The following is a 16,163-nucleotide window of genomic DNA, read 5'->3' as shown; positions in this document are numbered from 1 at the left end:
AGAGATATCCGAAATGAGTCACCGACTTCATGCGAAACGCCACCAGTCAAAGGAGAGGTGAAGCGTCAACAACAAGTAATGACAAAGACGGTGTCACGAAAAGGGAAGATGGTGAAAAATAAGCTAACAGGTTCACCAAAATGGTTGTCACCCAAGGAGAGGGTGAAGTCTACGCTAATGCAGATGCCCAAGGTTCAAAAGCCAAAGCAGACAGTGGAGCGCAAGGCAAACAGAGCTAAAGATGAAGTTGTTACGTCGAGAAAATATAAGCAAGGTGCCTACAACCAACAAAGGTTCACCAAAAAGGCAATCATCAATGAGATGGCTTTGTTGGAAGCTCTAGTCAAGAGCTTGAGCGAACTAGCTAAGTTAGGAGAGGTTTGGAAATATTGGTCTAAAGGACGACGACAACAACCGAAGAGAGATTACAAGTATGTGTCGAGGCGACGTAGGTCGAGGGAGACCAACAAAGAAGAGTGTGGCAATTCCAACGGAGTGGAAAACTTCAATCGCGCCATAAACGAAAAAGAGGAGCGTGAACAAGTCGTGTTTGGTAAAGAAATACAAGTGATCGAAGAAGTTATGATAAAAGAGCCAACAACGAACAGAGAACCATCTTTAAGCAAGAAATGGAAAAATACTATGAAAGAAGATTTCAGAAAAGCAGTTTGGAATGATTAGCACATATGAGTTATTATAAGTCGGTGCTGAGGGGGAGTATTGAAATTATCATCACCGACTTAATTAATTGACTAAAAAAAATAAAAATAAAAATTGTTAGGCTATGGAAATATCTAGAAATAACAAGAAAAATAGTGGTAATTGTTGACCAATACATATAAATCTAGGAGCTTCATTTAACCGACATAAATGTATGGTTCACAATTAAGAAGCCTATTTATAAATAGATGTATTGCAAATGTAATGATGTGTGAGTGAGGAAAGAGCTACATAAATGTATAAATAATGTGTGAGTGCTTGTGTATGTTAGTAAGGTTTTAATTTTCTATTAATAAAATAATTTCTTTTCAATTAAATCCCCCGCCTACAATTCAACAAAAAAAACTATTTACAACTATGTTAAGTCATAATTTTAGATTATGTCAAATTAGTAAAATAAGTATTTTTAATATATTTTAAAGATTAGAATTTATATATTCGAAGTCTAAAGTATATTTATAGAGTTTATGATTTATAAATTAGAGTCTAAATTTTTTAAATTATGATGTAAAATCATAATACATAACGAATAATAATATATTAAGAATTAAGTTTGTTATTAAAATGAGTTAGTTGTAATTTTGTACCGTAATCATGGTATTCATGCATTTCACCCAAGGTTTTGTACCAGTTCAGCACATTTCACCCAAGGTACAGCACGCAAATGATGTATTTGTTCTCCCCGGAAATAACATATTATATTTTGGCTTAATAAGCACCCAGCCCTCTAAACTTGTAACTTTTTTTCACCTGGCTCCCTTAATTTAGGGGACAACCTCTCAACCCCCTCAACTCTCCAAAAACATCATATACAGCCCCTTACACCCATATGCTCGGTCAAAATATTAACCCGTGTAGAAAACGTGCTTCACTGTTGACCACACCAATGTCACATGTCACTTTTTTATTAAAATTTTCCATTATGGCATAAGAATTCTGATCGAAATCCATCTCTGGTAGTTGCTCGCCGAGCACAAATGGGCTTGCTCGCCGAGCAGAGATCTCAATGGAAAAATTTAATAAAAAATGACACATGGCATTGGTGTGGTCAACAGTCAAACGCGTTTTCTACACGGGTCAATATTTTGACCGAACATAAGAAATGTAGGGGGCTATATATGATGTTTTTGGAGAGTTGAGGAGATTGAATGATTGTTCTCTAAATTAAAGGAGCCAAGTGAAAAAAAGTTACAAATTTAGAAGGTTGGTCTTATATTTTGAAAAAGAAAGAGCGTTAAACTTTGACGCTTTTATAGGAAAGTCCTTCATTATTTTTTAACTAATTCTGTTCTTTTTTCTTCACTCGTCTCTCTTCTCTCATATTTCCTACAAAGGAGCAGATCGACGTGAACAGTGGCAGCGTCTCCACTCTCCAGCGGCCACGGTGGCATCTTTGTGCTCGGCGGCGAGGCAGGAGGTAGGTCCAACTCCAGCGAAGGCGAACGGGGTTCCAGGTAGCAGTGGGCTTCTCCAATTTTTGAGGTATTTTTTCAATTCTTACGTGAAATTGAAGACTATGGTTTCAAATATCGACTTTGTTGATTTTATTGCTTAAATTTAGGATTTTGAGTTAAATTTGCTTAAGATTTAGGTGTGGAGTTTGGGGTTTTGATAGGTTTTATTTCAATTAATACAGTACGCTTCGGCATTGGGAAATAATGCAATAGAAAGGGCGCAACAAAATCAAATAGTAACAGACGAACATATTTTATTGATATAGGCGTTGAATTTTGATCTTTGGTGAATATTTGGACGTAATTTAGGCTTTGAATCTGAATGTGTGTTTGCCACTTGCTTTAGAGCATTTGCTGCACTTCTGCTCAGGGGCGGAGCCAGCCTAGGGCCCGAGGGCCGGAGCCCCCGGCCACCGGCTCTACCCTTGTGTATCGGTTGTTTTGCCCCTTGGGCCTTGTAGCCCCTAATATTAGTGTATATAAACTTTATGAAATATAATTTCAATGGTTAGGTAGATGAGATAGTTACAGATACATGCTTCTATTTAAGAGGTCCTATCAACTCCCACCATCCTTTTAGCGAACACATTAAAACGACGGTTAAAATTTACCCACAACTGTACAGCTAAAATTAGCCCCCCAAGTTTAAATTTCGGGCTCCGCCACTGCTTCTGCTATCTGAAATCAATTATATAGTGAACTATTTGATATAAATAATAATAATGAAATAAGGTATAGCTTAAAAGTATGTGCCATCTTGTTTATCTCATAGTTCACATCTGCATAACGGGAAACCAAAAGCTGTCTGCCAACAAAATGTTGAGGCATATGATGGGAGCCAGAAGCTTTTAATTCGTGCTTGGAACAAATTCTTGTGCCTTGAATGGTAATGAAGTGGGCTGGAAATAATAACATTGTCTTATAAATTGATCATTGAAAACTAGCCGTTACCATATGGCTATATAAACACCATTGGGTGTTCTTTCACCACCACCAGTACAATTTCTGAGCGAAACACTTACATACACACTCAAATGGATCCTGCCGAGCTTAGAAAAACTGAAGAATATTACTTTAATGAATCGGTAGATGATTCAGACGAGGAGGAAGAGTTTATGTTATTGGCAGAGTGGAGAAGGCGAAGGTTGGGTGAGGCATCAAACAACCGAAGGAACAGTGGTGCTTACTCTTCCTCATTGAATGCAGACACAAATACCAAACTCGATGACTGTGAAATCCGTGCTATAAGAAAAAAGGTTGCAAAAGCAAAGGCTAAGAGAAAGGGGAAGTCCAAAATGGAAGCATCAAGGATTGAAGAAGAAATGAAGGAATATTGGGCTAAAATGAAAGAGCTTAGGAAAGCAAAGTTTGCCAAAATGCTAGAGTTTAGGAAACCATATGAGATAGCTCAACATCATCGAATATTGACTACGGACACTAGCCATATGAACGCTGAGCAACTCGAGAATCATCGTTTTTTATGCGATGCAGTCAAGGCCAAATATGCAAATAAGTATTTTTTCGGATCATTAATGTAATTTTTATTATAATGTGTTTTTCTTTGTTTTTGTGTCAGCTATTAATATGAAGTGGACCTTTAACTATAAGCTTGAGCTTTTAGCTAAAATGGTTCCGTGACATGGTATCAGAGCCAGTGTGACCAAGTGGTCCTGAGTTCGATTCCTGGCAGCCCCATTTGTTGAGTTACTTGCAGGACATGGTAATATGGGCCTGTGTTGTCACGCTTCAAGCCCAAGTGTGCTTTTGCGTGTGGGGGTGTGTCAGCTATTAATATGAAGTGGACCTTTAACTATCAGCTCGAGCTTTTAGTTCAATCGGTTCCATGACACGAGCTTTTAGCTAATTCGGTTCCATGACATGGTATCAGAGCCAGTGCGACCAAGTGGTCCTGGGTTCGATTCCTGGCAGCCCCATTTGTTGAGTTATTTGCAGGACATGGTAATATGGGCCTGTGTTGTCACGCTTCAAGCCCAAGTGTGCTTTCGCGTGTGGGGGTGTGTCAGCTATTAATATGAAGTGGACCTTTAACTATTAGTTCGAGCTTTTAGTTCAATCGGTTCCATGACATGTCAGCTATTAATATGAAGTGGACCTTTAACTATAAGTTCGAGCTTTTATTCAATCGGTTCCATGACATGGTATCAGAGCCAGTGTGATCAAGTGGTCCTGGGTTCGATTCCTGGCAGCCTCATTTGTTGAGTTATTTGCAGGACATGGTAATATGGGCCTGTGTTGTCACGCTTCAAGCCCAAATGTGCTTTCGCGTGTGGGGGTGTGTCAGCTATTAATATGAAGTGGGCCTTTAACTATCAGCTCGAGCTTTTAGCTAAGATGGTTCCGTGACATTTTAAATTAATGTTTGTTGAATATTTAAATTTGGTGCTTTAAGTATTATTTTAATCATGATTTAAATATAATGTTAGTTGAATATCCTTCCAGGCGTGCTAGTTATAATACACTCTTCATCTCTATGCTTAAGTATTCTTGTTTTTGTCTCTCTGAAAGTTTATTTACTCTCTCTTCAAACTTAACTTAGCTTCTACTTCTTTTGCCTGCTGATTTTCTCAGTTCGGAAACTGGAAGGAACACCTGAAGCGATCTCTAAACAAAAAGCTATTTTCGCTGCGGAAGAGGTATGCATTTCTACAAATCATTTTACTAAGAACACTGTTGTTTTGCAAAATCCTTAAAACTATTTGAAAAAATTAATAGAAATTTACAACTATGTTCTGCTGTTCTTTTGGTTAGAGACATGGTTTAATCTTATTTCATAGAAGCAAAAGAGTTAAAGATACAATGTTACACACACTCATTGAGAAACATTACAATGAAATTGAGGATTGAAAGCTCAGTAATGCCTAAGAAATTGAGCATAAAACAAAATGCAGAAAAGAACTCATTATAAAGGCTCAAGCAGAAGCAGATGCTAGTATCATTTCCCTACGGGGTACAAAAAAGGCGATCATCTTTGCTGCATCTGGAAGATTTTCACTGATAATGGGATGTTGCTTGAAATTTTGGGTCCATGAGTGCAATTTAGGGAAGTTATGGGGTTCAAGTACTTCTATTCCTACTGTTTTTTCTACCACCCCCAGCCAATGAGCAAGTGCCCCAAAAGCAATGTCAACTATTCCAATATTTTCTCCTCCAAAATATTTATTCTCTCCAATTAGTCCCATGGCTTCTTCTTCTATTGTTTTTAGCATTTCCATGGTAGCTTTTACTGCTTTCTCTTGCTCTTCTCCAGTGGTTCCGAATATCTTCCACATTGATGAACCCTATTTAACAATCATAATTTACATAATATTCAATGCCAAAACAATATTTCGGCCATGTAATTGGCCAAATCTTGGGGTTCATTGATTTTGATTTGGTGAAATTTGTGCTTCTAAACTTGAACTTTTGTCAAAATAGACGGACATCTCCACACACTCACGTTTTCCATTCACATAATCTTATTTAGATATCAAATTTCACCAAATCAAAGTTCAGAAATTGAAAATCAAAATTATCTTAAAAAAAAGAGGTAATGAGAGATAAAGTGTACCTTGTCTTCAAAAAATTTGACCCAAAACCTGGCAAGTGCTCTCTCATAAGGAAGAGTGGGCAGCAAGGAATGATCGGGCCATGTTTCGTCCAAATACTCGACGATTATCATGGATTCGTTGATTGGATTGCCGCCATGGACGAGCACTGGGATTTTCTTGCTGACTGGATTATACTGCAAAAGCATAGAACTTTTGTTGGTCAGATCTTCTTCCACATATTCAAAGGGTATGCCCTTTAGTTTTAGAGCCCATATCACTCTGTAACTAAAAGGACTAAACCATGTTCCAAGTAGCTTGACTTCAGCCATGATTATTGCTTAAGATTGAGCAGGTTGTATGATTTAATTGCTTCACCAGTTCCCATTATATACTAACCAATAGCATCCGTCTTTGCTTGGGTAATAAGTTGAAGTATTAATTAAAAATTAAGTGCGGAGTCAATTGTTGACTAATAGTTTCACAATATTCAATTGCGAAGATACCATATGACCAATCGTAATCCATGACGAATGTTATATTTAAAACTTAATTGATATTGCTCTGTCACTTTTGGAGCAAAATGAAAATTGCTAGGGTATCATAAAATGTCGGAATCTGAATTTAAATGATTGTTTGGAAAAAAGGGATTGAATAGTGTTGTGGCCTTTTGCGGTGAAAATGAAATTAATAGTGTGCCAACAGTTTATAGTATCCGCGAAGTTTGAAATATGTCGTATTTGACTGTCAAATGATTGTTAGGAATAAAAGAGACCGAATAATTCCTTAAGGTCCAAATTATTAAGAGCTTAGCCAAAGAAAAAACAATAAATTGTAAGAAGGTCACGAAATTGTAAGAAGGCAGGAAATAAAAAGTGTAAAAACTTGAATTTGATTGCTTCAATAAACAAGAAATTACAAGGCAATGTGTTGAAGTAAAGAAAAGTGCAGAAATAATGATTGGCGTAGAAATAATGATTGGAAATAAACTTGTGTAGAGTTTAGACTTGATTTTTGGTAGATTTTCTTTTGTCTTTTGAGAATGAAGATTAACTTGGCTTTTATAGCCTCAAAGCCTTGGTAACTACCCTCCATGATGTCCATTTCCTGAATAACTACTTATGATCTTCAATTACCACTTCCCACTAGACCTGCCCATGGGCCGGGCTCGGACCGGGCCAGTCGGGTTTTTAAGTAAAAATACTCAGCCCAAGTCCAGTCCAGCCCACAATTAATTTAGGCGGGCTCGGGCTTAAAAATCAAATCCCGAGCCCAACCCATATAAGCCCACCTAAATATATATATAATTGTTAATTATAAAAAAATAAATATTATACTTAAAAATAAACATTTAATATATAAATATATATTTATTAATTAATATTAATAAGCGGGTCGGGCTGGGCCGGCCCGTGTTATTTTTATTAATCCCAAGCCCGCCCAAAAAATAGGCGGGCTTTGGCGGGCCTGGGCCGATGAACAATTTTTATTGTCCAAGCCCGGTCCAAGGGACACGGGCCTGGGCGGGCCGGGCGGGTACCCGGGCCCGTGGACAGGTCTACTTCCCACTAACTTTCCACTAACTTCTCTATGTAGTTTTTAGAAGGCATAAGCAATTTGGATTGACACAATGTATACCAGCGCCTCATGGCCTTCTTTCAGAACTACGACCTTAAACCTTCTCTGAACAAGTCGAAAAGGCGTGTGAAGCTAAATATGAAGTTCAAGTTACTTGTTTGAAGGCCACTCCTTCTGAAGTTCAGGCCTCATTTGACAAATGGTGGAAAGGACATGCTTCTTTACTTAATCTAGAAGGTCTTCTTCTCGAAGTAGGTTTAACTTTTTTACCCACTAACTTCCATAATGCCCATGGATTTCATAGACATCATTGGTATAATCTATCCTGCATCATCAAAAGGGCATAGTTTTTATCAATGTTGCAATTGATTACTTCAATAAGTGGATTGAAGCCATATCTATAAAGAAGGTCGAGCAGAAAAACGTTATCCAGTTTATCAAAGAATACATTGTCCACAGGTTCAGTATTCCTCAATCTATAAACACAAAGGACTTCTTTGAAGATTATGGTATAAAGCTTATACATTCAACTCCTTTTTATACACAAGCAAATGAGCAAGCAGAAGCCTTCAACAAAGTCCTCATTGGCATCTTGAAAAAAATGCTTGAAGATAATCCTCGTGAATGACACATTGGGCTTACGGGACTTCTAAGAGAAGTTCCACTAGTGTGAGTCTATGTTCACTTACATATGGACATGACGTCGTGTTGCCCATGGAAGTCGTTGTATCTTCTCTAAGAGTCTCTAAACAAAATGAGTTGAAGTCAGAATGAGGCATAAGGGCTAGTACTGGCCCGAATGAGGCCTCCTTCCAACATTTCTTCCACCAACCTTTCTATCTCGTTTTTTTGGTGATGAGAGCAATGGTAAGGTCTGAGATTTACTGGCTCTGAGTTTTGTTTTAAGGGTATAGAGTGATCATGGGTGCGTGTAGGTGGTAAGGTTGTAAGCTGTTGAAATAAGTGGTTGTTTTGTGATAGGAGTAGTTGTATGGGGTCTGTGGGTGTAGGATCAATTGAGGTTGTGGTGCTTAGGTTAGGAGTCTCTGCTGGTGTGTGCATGATCATGAGGAATAACTTACTAGTAACCCCTTTCCACCCCTTGGACACTAGCTTGTTCACAGACTTAATTGTCATAAGCTTCAGGCTTATTTCATCACTGACCCCTTTTAATTCGATCTGCTTTCCATCCTTGCAAACTAACAGCCTATTTTTATCAAAGTCAAAAGTGACGGGAGTGTGTCCCCTCATCCAATCCGAGCCTAAAATAATATTGATGCGTGCCGTCTAGTGTAGTGTTTTCTATGACAAAATGTATATTACGATAAGTGCGTTATGACTGTGGATGTGATCTTTCTAAATGCTCTATCTTTACTAGACATCACTACTTAGGGGCAAGTGTACCCCGTCGTATCAAGTAATAATCCGGTTAAGACTGGGTATTGAATCCACGGGATTTATAACTGCAAGTATTAAACGACTCGGTTTTATACGTTATTTAAGCGGTGAATACTTTGAGGTTGATATGGGGACCAACTACAAACTACTCCTAACTACGGGTGAGGCGAATTTATATAACAAAACTCTATAAAGTGATATGGATGCGATAAGTTATAACTATGACAAATAACGACCTCTAATGTTTATACGGTTGATGGTTTGCTCTTGCAAAGACGACTACGTGTAGTGTAACCGACCCGTGAAGTATTTAGACTACGTGGTTCCTAGTCAAGGCGTGTCTAATGCTTGGGACTAGAAATTAGGGCCCGTAAGTTCCGTGGCTTGTCAATTCCTACGGTTTCCGGTTTGTCATTTCCGGTAAGGCAACACCTATATGAATCCCTAAAGATAGCCCGAATGGCGTCGGAAATAGCGTTCTCCTACACAATAATCAATTATGAATATCAAAACAAGTAACAAACATCAACACATATATAGAAAAGAAGATTACGAATCATAAATTATAAATATAGAGAATGTAAATATGAATTACAACCAAGCCTAGTACATAGGATGAGTTCAAGCTAATTAGCAAGTGAAAAGGGAAGAATCCACCCTCGGAACTAGCTAACCGGACTCAAAGTCGTCTCTTAGGACTTGGATGGTGGAGCTTTCGAGCTTGGTGGACGGAGATGGCGCGGAACTTTGATGGAATGCCGGGATCAACGAACAAGCTCTCAAGGTGGAAGAGTTTGGCTATACAAAGCCTAAAAACCAAATCTAAAACAAGAATTTAATCTAAGAGAGTATATTACAAGGTGTAAGATGTCTAATGTATCTCTATCGTGTCTCAAATGAGTGCTAGTCACTCTTATTTATACATCAAGCTGGGGGTAAGATTGTAATTCCACAAGGTGCAAGCATGGAGGAACATAATTTTGTGTAGAAATCCCATAATACGCCCCGCGTATGGTGGTATACGCCATGCGTGTGTGCCCATTCCGTCAGAAATCTCCTGCATGTGGACCAATTCCAGATCTTGTTGTCTCAAACACGCCCCGCATAGAATGGCATGCGCCTCGCGTGTTTGAGACTCTGACTTTTTATCGCTTGATTTGGTCCTTTTACGCCGTGCGTAGCTTGAGGCACGCCCCGCGTAAATGAGTCTCTGAACTTTTATGTTGAAGAATTCCCTCACACGCCCCGCGTGTAAGGTAGTACGCCCCGCGTAGGGATAGTTGACCCAGGGAGACCACACAGTCTGACTTTTAGGATTAGGCTAATCATTTCTGACATGTGTCATACGCCTCTCGTAGGTTGGCATACGCTTCGTGTATGCTGACTAGATCCCACATGGTGCCTGTGGATAGGGCAATTATTTCTGACTCCATGTTTCACGCCCCGCGTAAGGAATGAGGCGCCTCGCGTATTGTGTGGATTTTCACTCCTTGCTCGTACCTGAAATATAAATCTCGAGGGCCGAGTTAGCTTGACGTTTTTATTTCCTAAATTACTCAAAAACAAGGAAAATTAACTGAAAGCACGAAATTTATTTTTATTTCGTTATTTTATTAAAACACTCTATTTTTGTAATTAAACTTATTTATTTCTTCTAAAATTAACCCGTAAATCACGCTAAAAGATAGGGGTAAAATACCCCTATCAAATATCATAATCACCCAACTCTATAACCCTCAAGGTAAAAGTAAATCTGTTGTTCTGAATTGACCAGTTGCAGTCATTGCATTTAGAGGTGATAGTTAGCTGTCTTCCATCAGCTACAGTCACAGCTACAGGTTTTACTGCCACTAGGGGTAACTTTGCCTCTTTAACTACTTTAGTATCCACAAAACTGTGGGTACTCCCACTATCAATCAAGATCATTATAGGTCTTTTATTTAGGGTACCTTTTAGTTTAACGGTGGTGTTGGTGAGCCCTCCATCCAGAGCATTCAAGGAAACCAGCATTTGCTCCACCTCATCTGCTGCTTCTTCTGTAATTTCCTCAGTGTCCAACCCTAACTCAGCCTCTTCGAGTTGCGCGACGCCCAACTAGCGTTGGGCGGACGCCCAACGCCAACCGGGCGCGCCCAGCGCTGTTGGGCGTGCGCCCAACTACCATCGGACGCGCGCCGGCCGCTACTGGGCGCTTGCCCAACGCCGCTGGGCACTCGCCCAACGATCCTTAGGCCCGCGTCCAATGCCTTCGGCGTGCATTGGACGATGCCCCCCGTTCGTTGGGCACCCGCGAGCCGCCTATTTGACGACACGCAATTCCTCCGGACCCCTTTCGTGGTTTTTTTTATATTTTATATTATTGGAATCAACCGCTCTAACCGTTTGTCATGGGTTTTCGTCATAAGTCCTCCGACTCGGTGTCTACAGTTGCCCCTACTTTCCTATTTTAACAGTGACGTGTGTGCTTTTTTGAATTTTTTTTTTCGCGAATGCGACACATGCAATGGAAAACATATTAAAGTAAAAGACACATATAGAGTGGGAGGAGAAATACTTGATCTCAATGTCGCAAGTCCCTTCCTTGTCTCCAGTCTCTTCATCGACCGTCTTCCCCTAGCTTTTTCTAGCGACCTTAGTTTCTAAATCAACCGCAGGTAACTGACTCTTTCTAGTGACCCTAGTCTCTACATCGACCGCAGGTAAGTGGCTCTTTCTAGCGACCCTAGTCTCTACATCGACCGCAAGTAATATTGCTCTTTCTAGCGACCCTAGTCTCTACATCGACCGCAGGTAAAGTTGCTCTTTCTAGCGACCCTAATCTCTACATCGACCGCATGTAAAATTGCTCTTTCTAGCGATCCTAGTCTCCAAATCGACCGCAGGTAAAATTGCTCTTTCTAGCGACCCTAGTCTCTAAATCGACCGCAGGTAAAATGACTCTTTCTAGCGATTCTGAATTTCGACGCACTGTCGTCTGTATTTTGACTGGAGTCACAGTCTCGCATACTGAAGTTGTGGATAGGAATGACCTTATCCCTTTGCCTAGAATCTTTTAGGGCTAAAAATTATTTTCCTGGTGACTGTTGTCTGTATCTTGACTGTCACCACTCTTCTGTAAATTTTGACTGTCGTCTGGAGTCGTCTCCTAGGACAATGGCCACTGCTTGGTAAAAATGCAGGTTGAAACGGACTGCGAATCGGAGGTTTGTGCACTTGATAATTAATTATTTACTTTTTACCTTTACGTCACATCGTACCTTTTTCTTTTATTACTATCATGCCATTTATTACCCTTATAAAAGGGTGGTGGGGTTCATTTCCAACCCCACATCTTCTCTCTCTTCTTCTCTTTCTCTCTCTAACCGTTTGATCATTTTCGCGATGGCGTCGAGCAAATACGATGGCACGAAGGGTATGGAGGTGGTCTTTGAGGACTTGGCTAGCGCCGTTCCTTTCCAGAACCCTGCTTCTCATCTAAGTCGGACCAATGTCATCCGGGTAAGTACCTATTTGCTTCTTATTTGTCAAGACTTCTAGGTTTTAGCAACCCCATCTGAACGTTATTTGCATGCTAATATTTAAGCCGCTTATGAGTCCTTTAATTAGAAAACGCGAATCTTTCACGCATGTGAACGACACTTTATGATTTTTGGAAAGAATGTGAACTTTATACATGTGAATAGCCAAAACAGCGTGAATAGTAGAATGTGAATAATGCACGCAAATAGTAAAAACGTGAATAGTGCACGTGAATAGTGAAACGACGTGAATAGTAAAAGCGTGAATAGTGCACGTGAATAGTAAACGTGAATAGTAAAACGACGTGAATAATGCATGTGAATAGTAAAACGTGAATAGGAAAAACGTGAATAGTGCACGTGAATAGTAAAATGACATGAATAGTGCACGTGAATAGTAAATGACGTGAATAGTGCACGTGAATAGTGCTAGACCACCTTTATAAAAAAAAACTTGAATTAGATTAAGCTCCTCGCAAGCACGCGGGGGAGTGGAACACCAAAGAATAACGAATTAAATTAAATCTTATACGAATGACGCTACGGACGAACTCTAAAGAATGACGATCTTAACGAAAGGAATTTTTAAGTTAAATTTAAACAAAATTTAAAGAACAACTAGTTAAACTGAATTTCTATCAGACGTATATGGAAGTGAGACCTTTAAAGAATAATGACTCTAGCTAAGTCCCACTCTTATTTGCACTGCTTTGTCTAGGTCATTGCCACCTCGGGCTCCACCGAGGGCATCCACTCCTGGTACGCTTCGCTTCCCATGGCGGTCAGAGTCCGCGTGCGGGAGTTGAGCTTCGAGCCCTTTATTCTAACGCTGCCACGTGCCAATGGCGTGTGCGACAGGCGTGCCCTGCGCGCCCTCTGTGAGAGGTGGGTGGATTCGACTCACACATTTCATCTTCCGTTCGAGGAGATGACGATCTCACCCCGGGACTTTTCCTTACTGACCGGATTACGAGGTAGCGACACTCTGGTCCCTCTTTATTACGATATGGTGCGTCCAGAGGTTGATCTTGACGAGATGGATGCTTTGATCAGTCCCGGAGTCTATACAGGCGTTAGATCTACCCCGGCGAAGTTCGTCACTACTTTCGGACTGTTGAGTCGTCGAGATTTCTGTGATCGAGATGATACGGATCGGGCTACACGTAGCTTTCTCCTGTATGCTCTGGGCGAGACAGTTTTTCGTACCCAGAGCGGGACTATACACGCGGGCCTCATCCAGGCTTTCCGGGACATAGATGCGGTTTCCTCCTACGATTGGGCCGGAGCTAGTTTGGCATACCTCTACCGATTCCTGGACTTGACTTGCCGGCAGCGCAAGGACTTCGGTGGTTATACTTTCGCCCTCCTGGTGCGTTTTCTATCCCTAGCTTGTCTTTTATTCTTTTCATGACTTACGCTTCTAACGTAGGTTTTTATGAGCAGGTTTAGGCCTACGAGAGGAGGATTCTCCCGAGTGTCCACGGGAGCAGTTCGCGCGGGGCTACGCTTCCGCTTATGGCGAGGTGGAGGGACTTTGATTTGAGCGCCGAGGGGAGGCCGACAGTGGCACGATTACTATCATGGATTGATACACGGAGCTTGGGGACAGGTGAGCGTCTTCCGATTATGCTGGATTTTTATTTGTTCTCGTCTGATTTTCCTTGCGTTTCAGATCTCTTTTGGATGGGACGACCTCGACTTCGGTCCCGATTACGCATATGTTACGCACATCCAGAGGCAGCAGTGCGTACTTACCGGTCCGTGCGTGCGGGCGTGGTATTTGGGTGACCGGAGCTTCATCGGAGCTGACGTCACTCATTGGACTTCGGGCGAGATCCCCGTATCCATGTTTGCGGTGAGGATTATGCCCCTGCGGACGATACGTCGCGATTTGACCCACCGACTAGCGCCTCGGGACGTGTGGGACCGCACGAGGGGTCGCACTCGCTATTTATCGACGCTCCTGACTCCGACGGTCCCTCCTGAGATCGCGATGGATGTTGATCCTGCGGAGGACATGTTCTCGGCGGCGGCCGTCGCTGGGATCTTTGGCCTTGAGGTGGTTCCGGTGAGTACTCGACTTTGTTTATTCTTTATTCGCGAGATAGTTGGGTGTATTTATTTTGCCTTTATTCGCAGGAGGGTTCCTTGAGGAGCGCTCGGACGTCGGATTTTTTTGACGATACTTGGGCCCGGACATCTGCGAGCGAGCCTTCATGCTATGCAGGCGAGTCCTCAGGCGCTGCCCGACCAGAGCGGCTCTCCCTAGGTGTACCATTCCCTACCTCAGGGAGAGAGTACTCGGTGGTCCGTTATGGCGAGGCGGGCGTGCCTACTCCGGCGTTGAGACTGCCCCTCCGGTTTTCACCTCGATGGTGCCGTTCGATCCCCCTGATGCCCTCCATACCTCGAGGGAGACATGCACTGACTTTGTGGGATTATCTGATTATTTTCGAGAGCAGGTCAACCTGCGTTGTGCTAGCCATCTAGTGAGTATTCTTATTCCGTCACTAGGGATGCAACTGGGGCGGGGAATACCCGTACCCGTCGGGGCCCCGCCCCGTTTGTTAACGGGGATGGGGACGGGGACCAATATGGTCCCCGTAGGCGGGTACGGGGCGGGGACGGGAAATGCAATCCCCACCCCGCGGGGATCCCCGTACCCGTACCCGTGAAGCCCCGCCGGTACTAAATGCTTTGACCATTACTTTTATTGTATGCATTCCCATTCTTCTATTCTAACTTCCAATGTTCAACAAAAATAATGCTTATGACATAGCTATATACAAACTAATTAATATTCTTCGCTTCAACAAAAATATTCAAATGATATTATTCCTTTATTTTTCTTTTTCGTCCAAATTAATAATATTGTTTGTACGTAATCAGTGTCATACAATATTCCGTTACATGATGTATTTTTTTCTTTTATTATTAATCACTGATTATTATATACTATATATACCTGTATATCCTTCATTTTTTAATTAAGTCATTTAATGGTTTAATACTTATCGACTATTTTACTATAATTGATAATTTTGTACTAAATGGGTAACGGTGATTCCCCGTACCCGCGGGGATCCCCATGGGGCGGGGATGGGGACAGTTTTTGTCCCCATTTAGTTAGCGGGGACGGGGATGGGAAACCAAATCCCCGCCCCGCCCCGTTTACATCCCTATCCGTCACAGTGTAGTGAAATGTATGCATGTGATGCACATATGTATGTATAACTTCTGTTGTTGTCTTTTTTTGTTTGTTTTTTTTTTCGCAGAGTGATCTTCATGCTAATGATCAGCGATTCAGCGAGTTGCAGCGGGACGCCGATGCTCGGGTTGGATACGTCTACCGGGAGAGGGATGCTAGTTGGGAGGATAGGATGCGTGTTGAGACGGAGGGGCGCCGTGTTGCTGAGGAGGGGCGCCGGATCGCCGATGAGGCTTTAGCTGCGGAGCGGGCCTCACATACGAGAGGCTTTGAGGACTTCTGGGACTTTGGGTCGTTTCCTCCTTGATAAGCCCGTGATCTGTAGTCTTCTTTTATTAGTATTACCCTGATGTATACATTGTATATAGGGAGGGGAGTGGAAATAGGTATAGGCTCTTCATGTAATATAGATAGGAAATGTATAACTCATGATTTATAATACGATGCATTCAATTGATTATAACGATTCCAATCATTCTCTTCAAATATATTCATGCCTTTATTTATTTACAAACAACAGAAATACTTAGCCGATTATACATTATTTTTGTAATTGCTCAAGATATAACTATTGTTACCAGGACCCGCCTTTTTTCGGTTTTCAGGTCCCAGTGATTTTTCAACTCTCCCTTTATTATCCCGGAATTTTCAAATGAGCTCCCTCTTGGGTTTTCACTCATTGGGATGTCCCTTATTGTTACATAGATCGCCCTTTGCGGGTTTTCAACCTATCGGGAATTTT

General features: G+C 41.5%; 2 protein-coding genes across 2 annotated transcripts; one reads left to right on the top strand and one right to left on the bottom strand.

Moving 5' to 3' along the window:
• The first annotated feature begins 2,016 nt into the window (after positions 1-2,016).
• On the top strand, positions 2,017-15,896 carry LOC136219438 (protein MAIN-LIKE 1-like). Its single transcript, XM_066006846.1, has 7 exons — positions 2,017-2,174; positions 4,764-4,828; positions 12,932-13,582; positions 13,657-13,822; positions 13,886-14,281; positions 14,353-14,702; positions 15,489-15,896. The coding sequence occupies exons 3-4, from the start codon at positions 12,989-12,991 to the stop codon at positions 13,660-13,662; spliced, it is 600 nt and encodes a 199-aa protein (XP_065862918.1). The 5' UTR covers positions 2,017-2,174; positions 4,764-4,828; positions 12,932-12,988; the 3' UTR covers positions 13,663-13,822; positions 13,886-14,281; positions 14,353-14,702; positions 15,489-15,896.
• On the bottom strand, positions 4,949-6,063 carry LOC136219437 (probable glutathione S-transferase). The gene is made up of 2 exons (XM_066006844.1): positions 5,743-6,063; positions 4,949-5,473 (listed from the first exon to the last, which is right to left on the bottom strand). Exons 1-2 carry the CDS (start codon positions 6,049-6,051, stop codon positions 5,105-5,107), a joined length of 678 nt encoding a protein of 225 aa, XP_065862916.1. The 5' UTR covers positions 6,052-6,063; the 3' UTR covers positions 4,949-5,104.
• Positions 15,897-16,163: the final 267 nt, after the last annotated feature.

This window comes from Euphorbia lathyris, chromosome 2 (genome assembly GCF_963576675.1).
Source record: "Euphorbia lathyris chromosome 2, ddEupLath1.1, whole genome shotgun sequence".
Lineage (NCBI taxonomy): Eukaryota > Viridiplantae > Streptophyta > Magnoliopsida > Malpighiales > Euphorbiaceae > Euphorbia > Euphorbia lathyris.
This window is presented reverse-complemented; position numbering and strand designations above follow the sequence as displayed.

Bases quoted from the DNA above. Each gene is read 5' to 3' on its own strand.
- LOC136219437 (XM_066006844.1), bottom strand. From the start codon at position 6,051: ATGGCTGAAGTCAAGCTACTTGGAACATGGTTTAGTCCTTTTAGTTAC. The intron at 5,474-5,742 runs GTACACTTTATC...ATTGTTAAATAG, and splicing joins TCAAATTTTTTGAAGACAAG to GGTTCATCAATGTGGAAGAT.
- LOC136219438 (XM_066006846.1), top strand. From the start codon at position 12,989: ATGGCGGTCAGAGTCCGCGTGCGGGAGTTGAGCTTCGAGCCCTTTATT.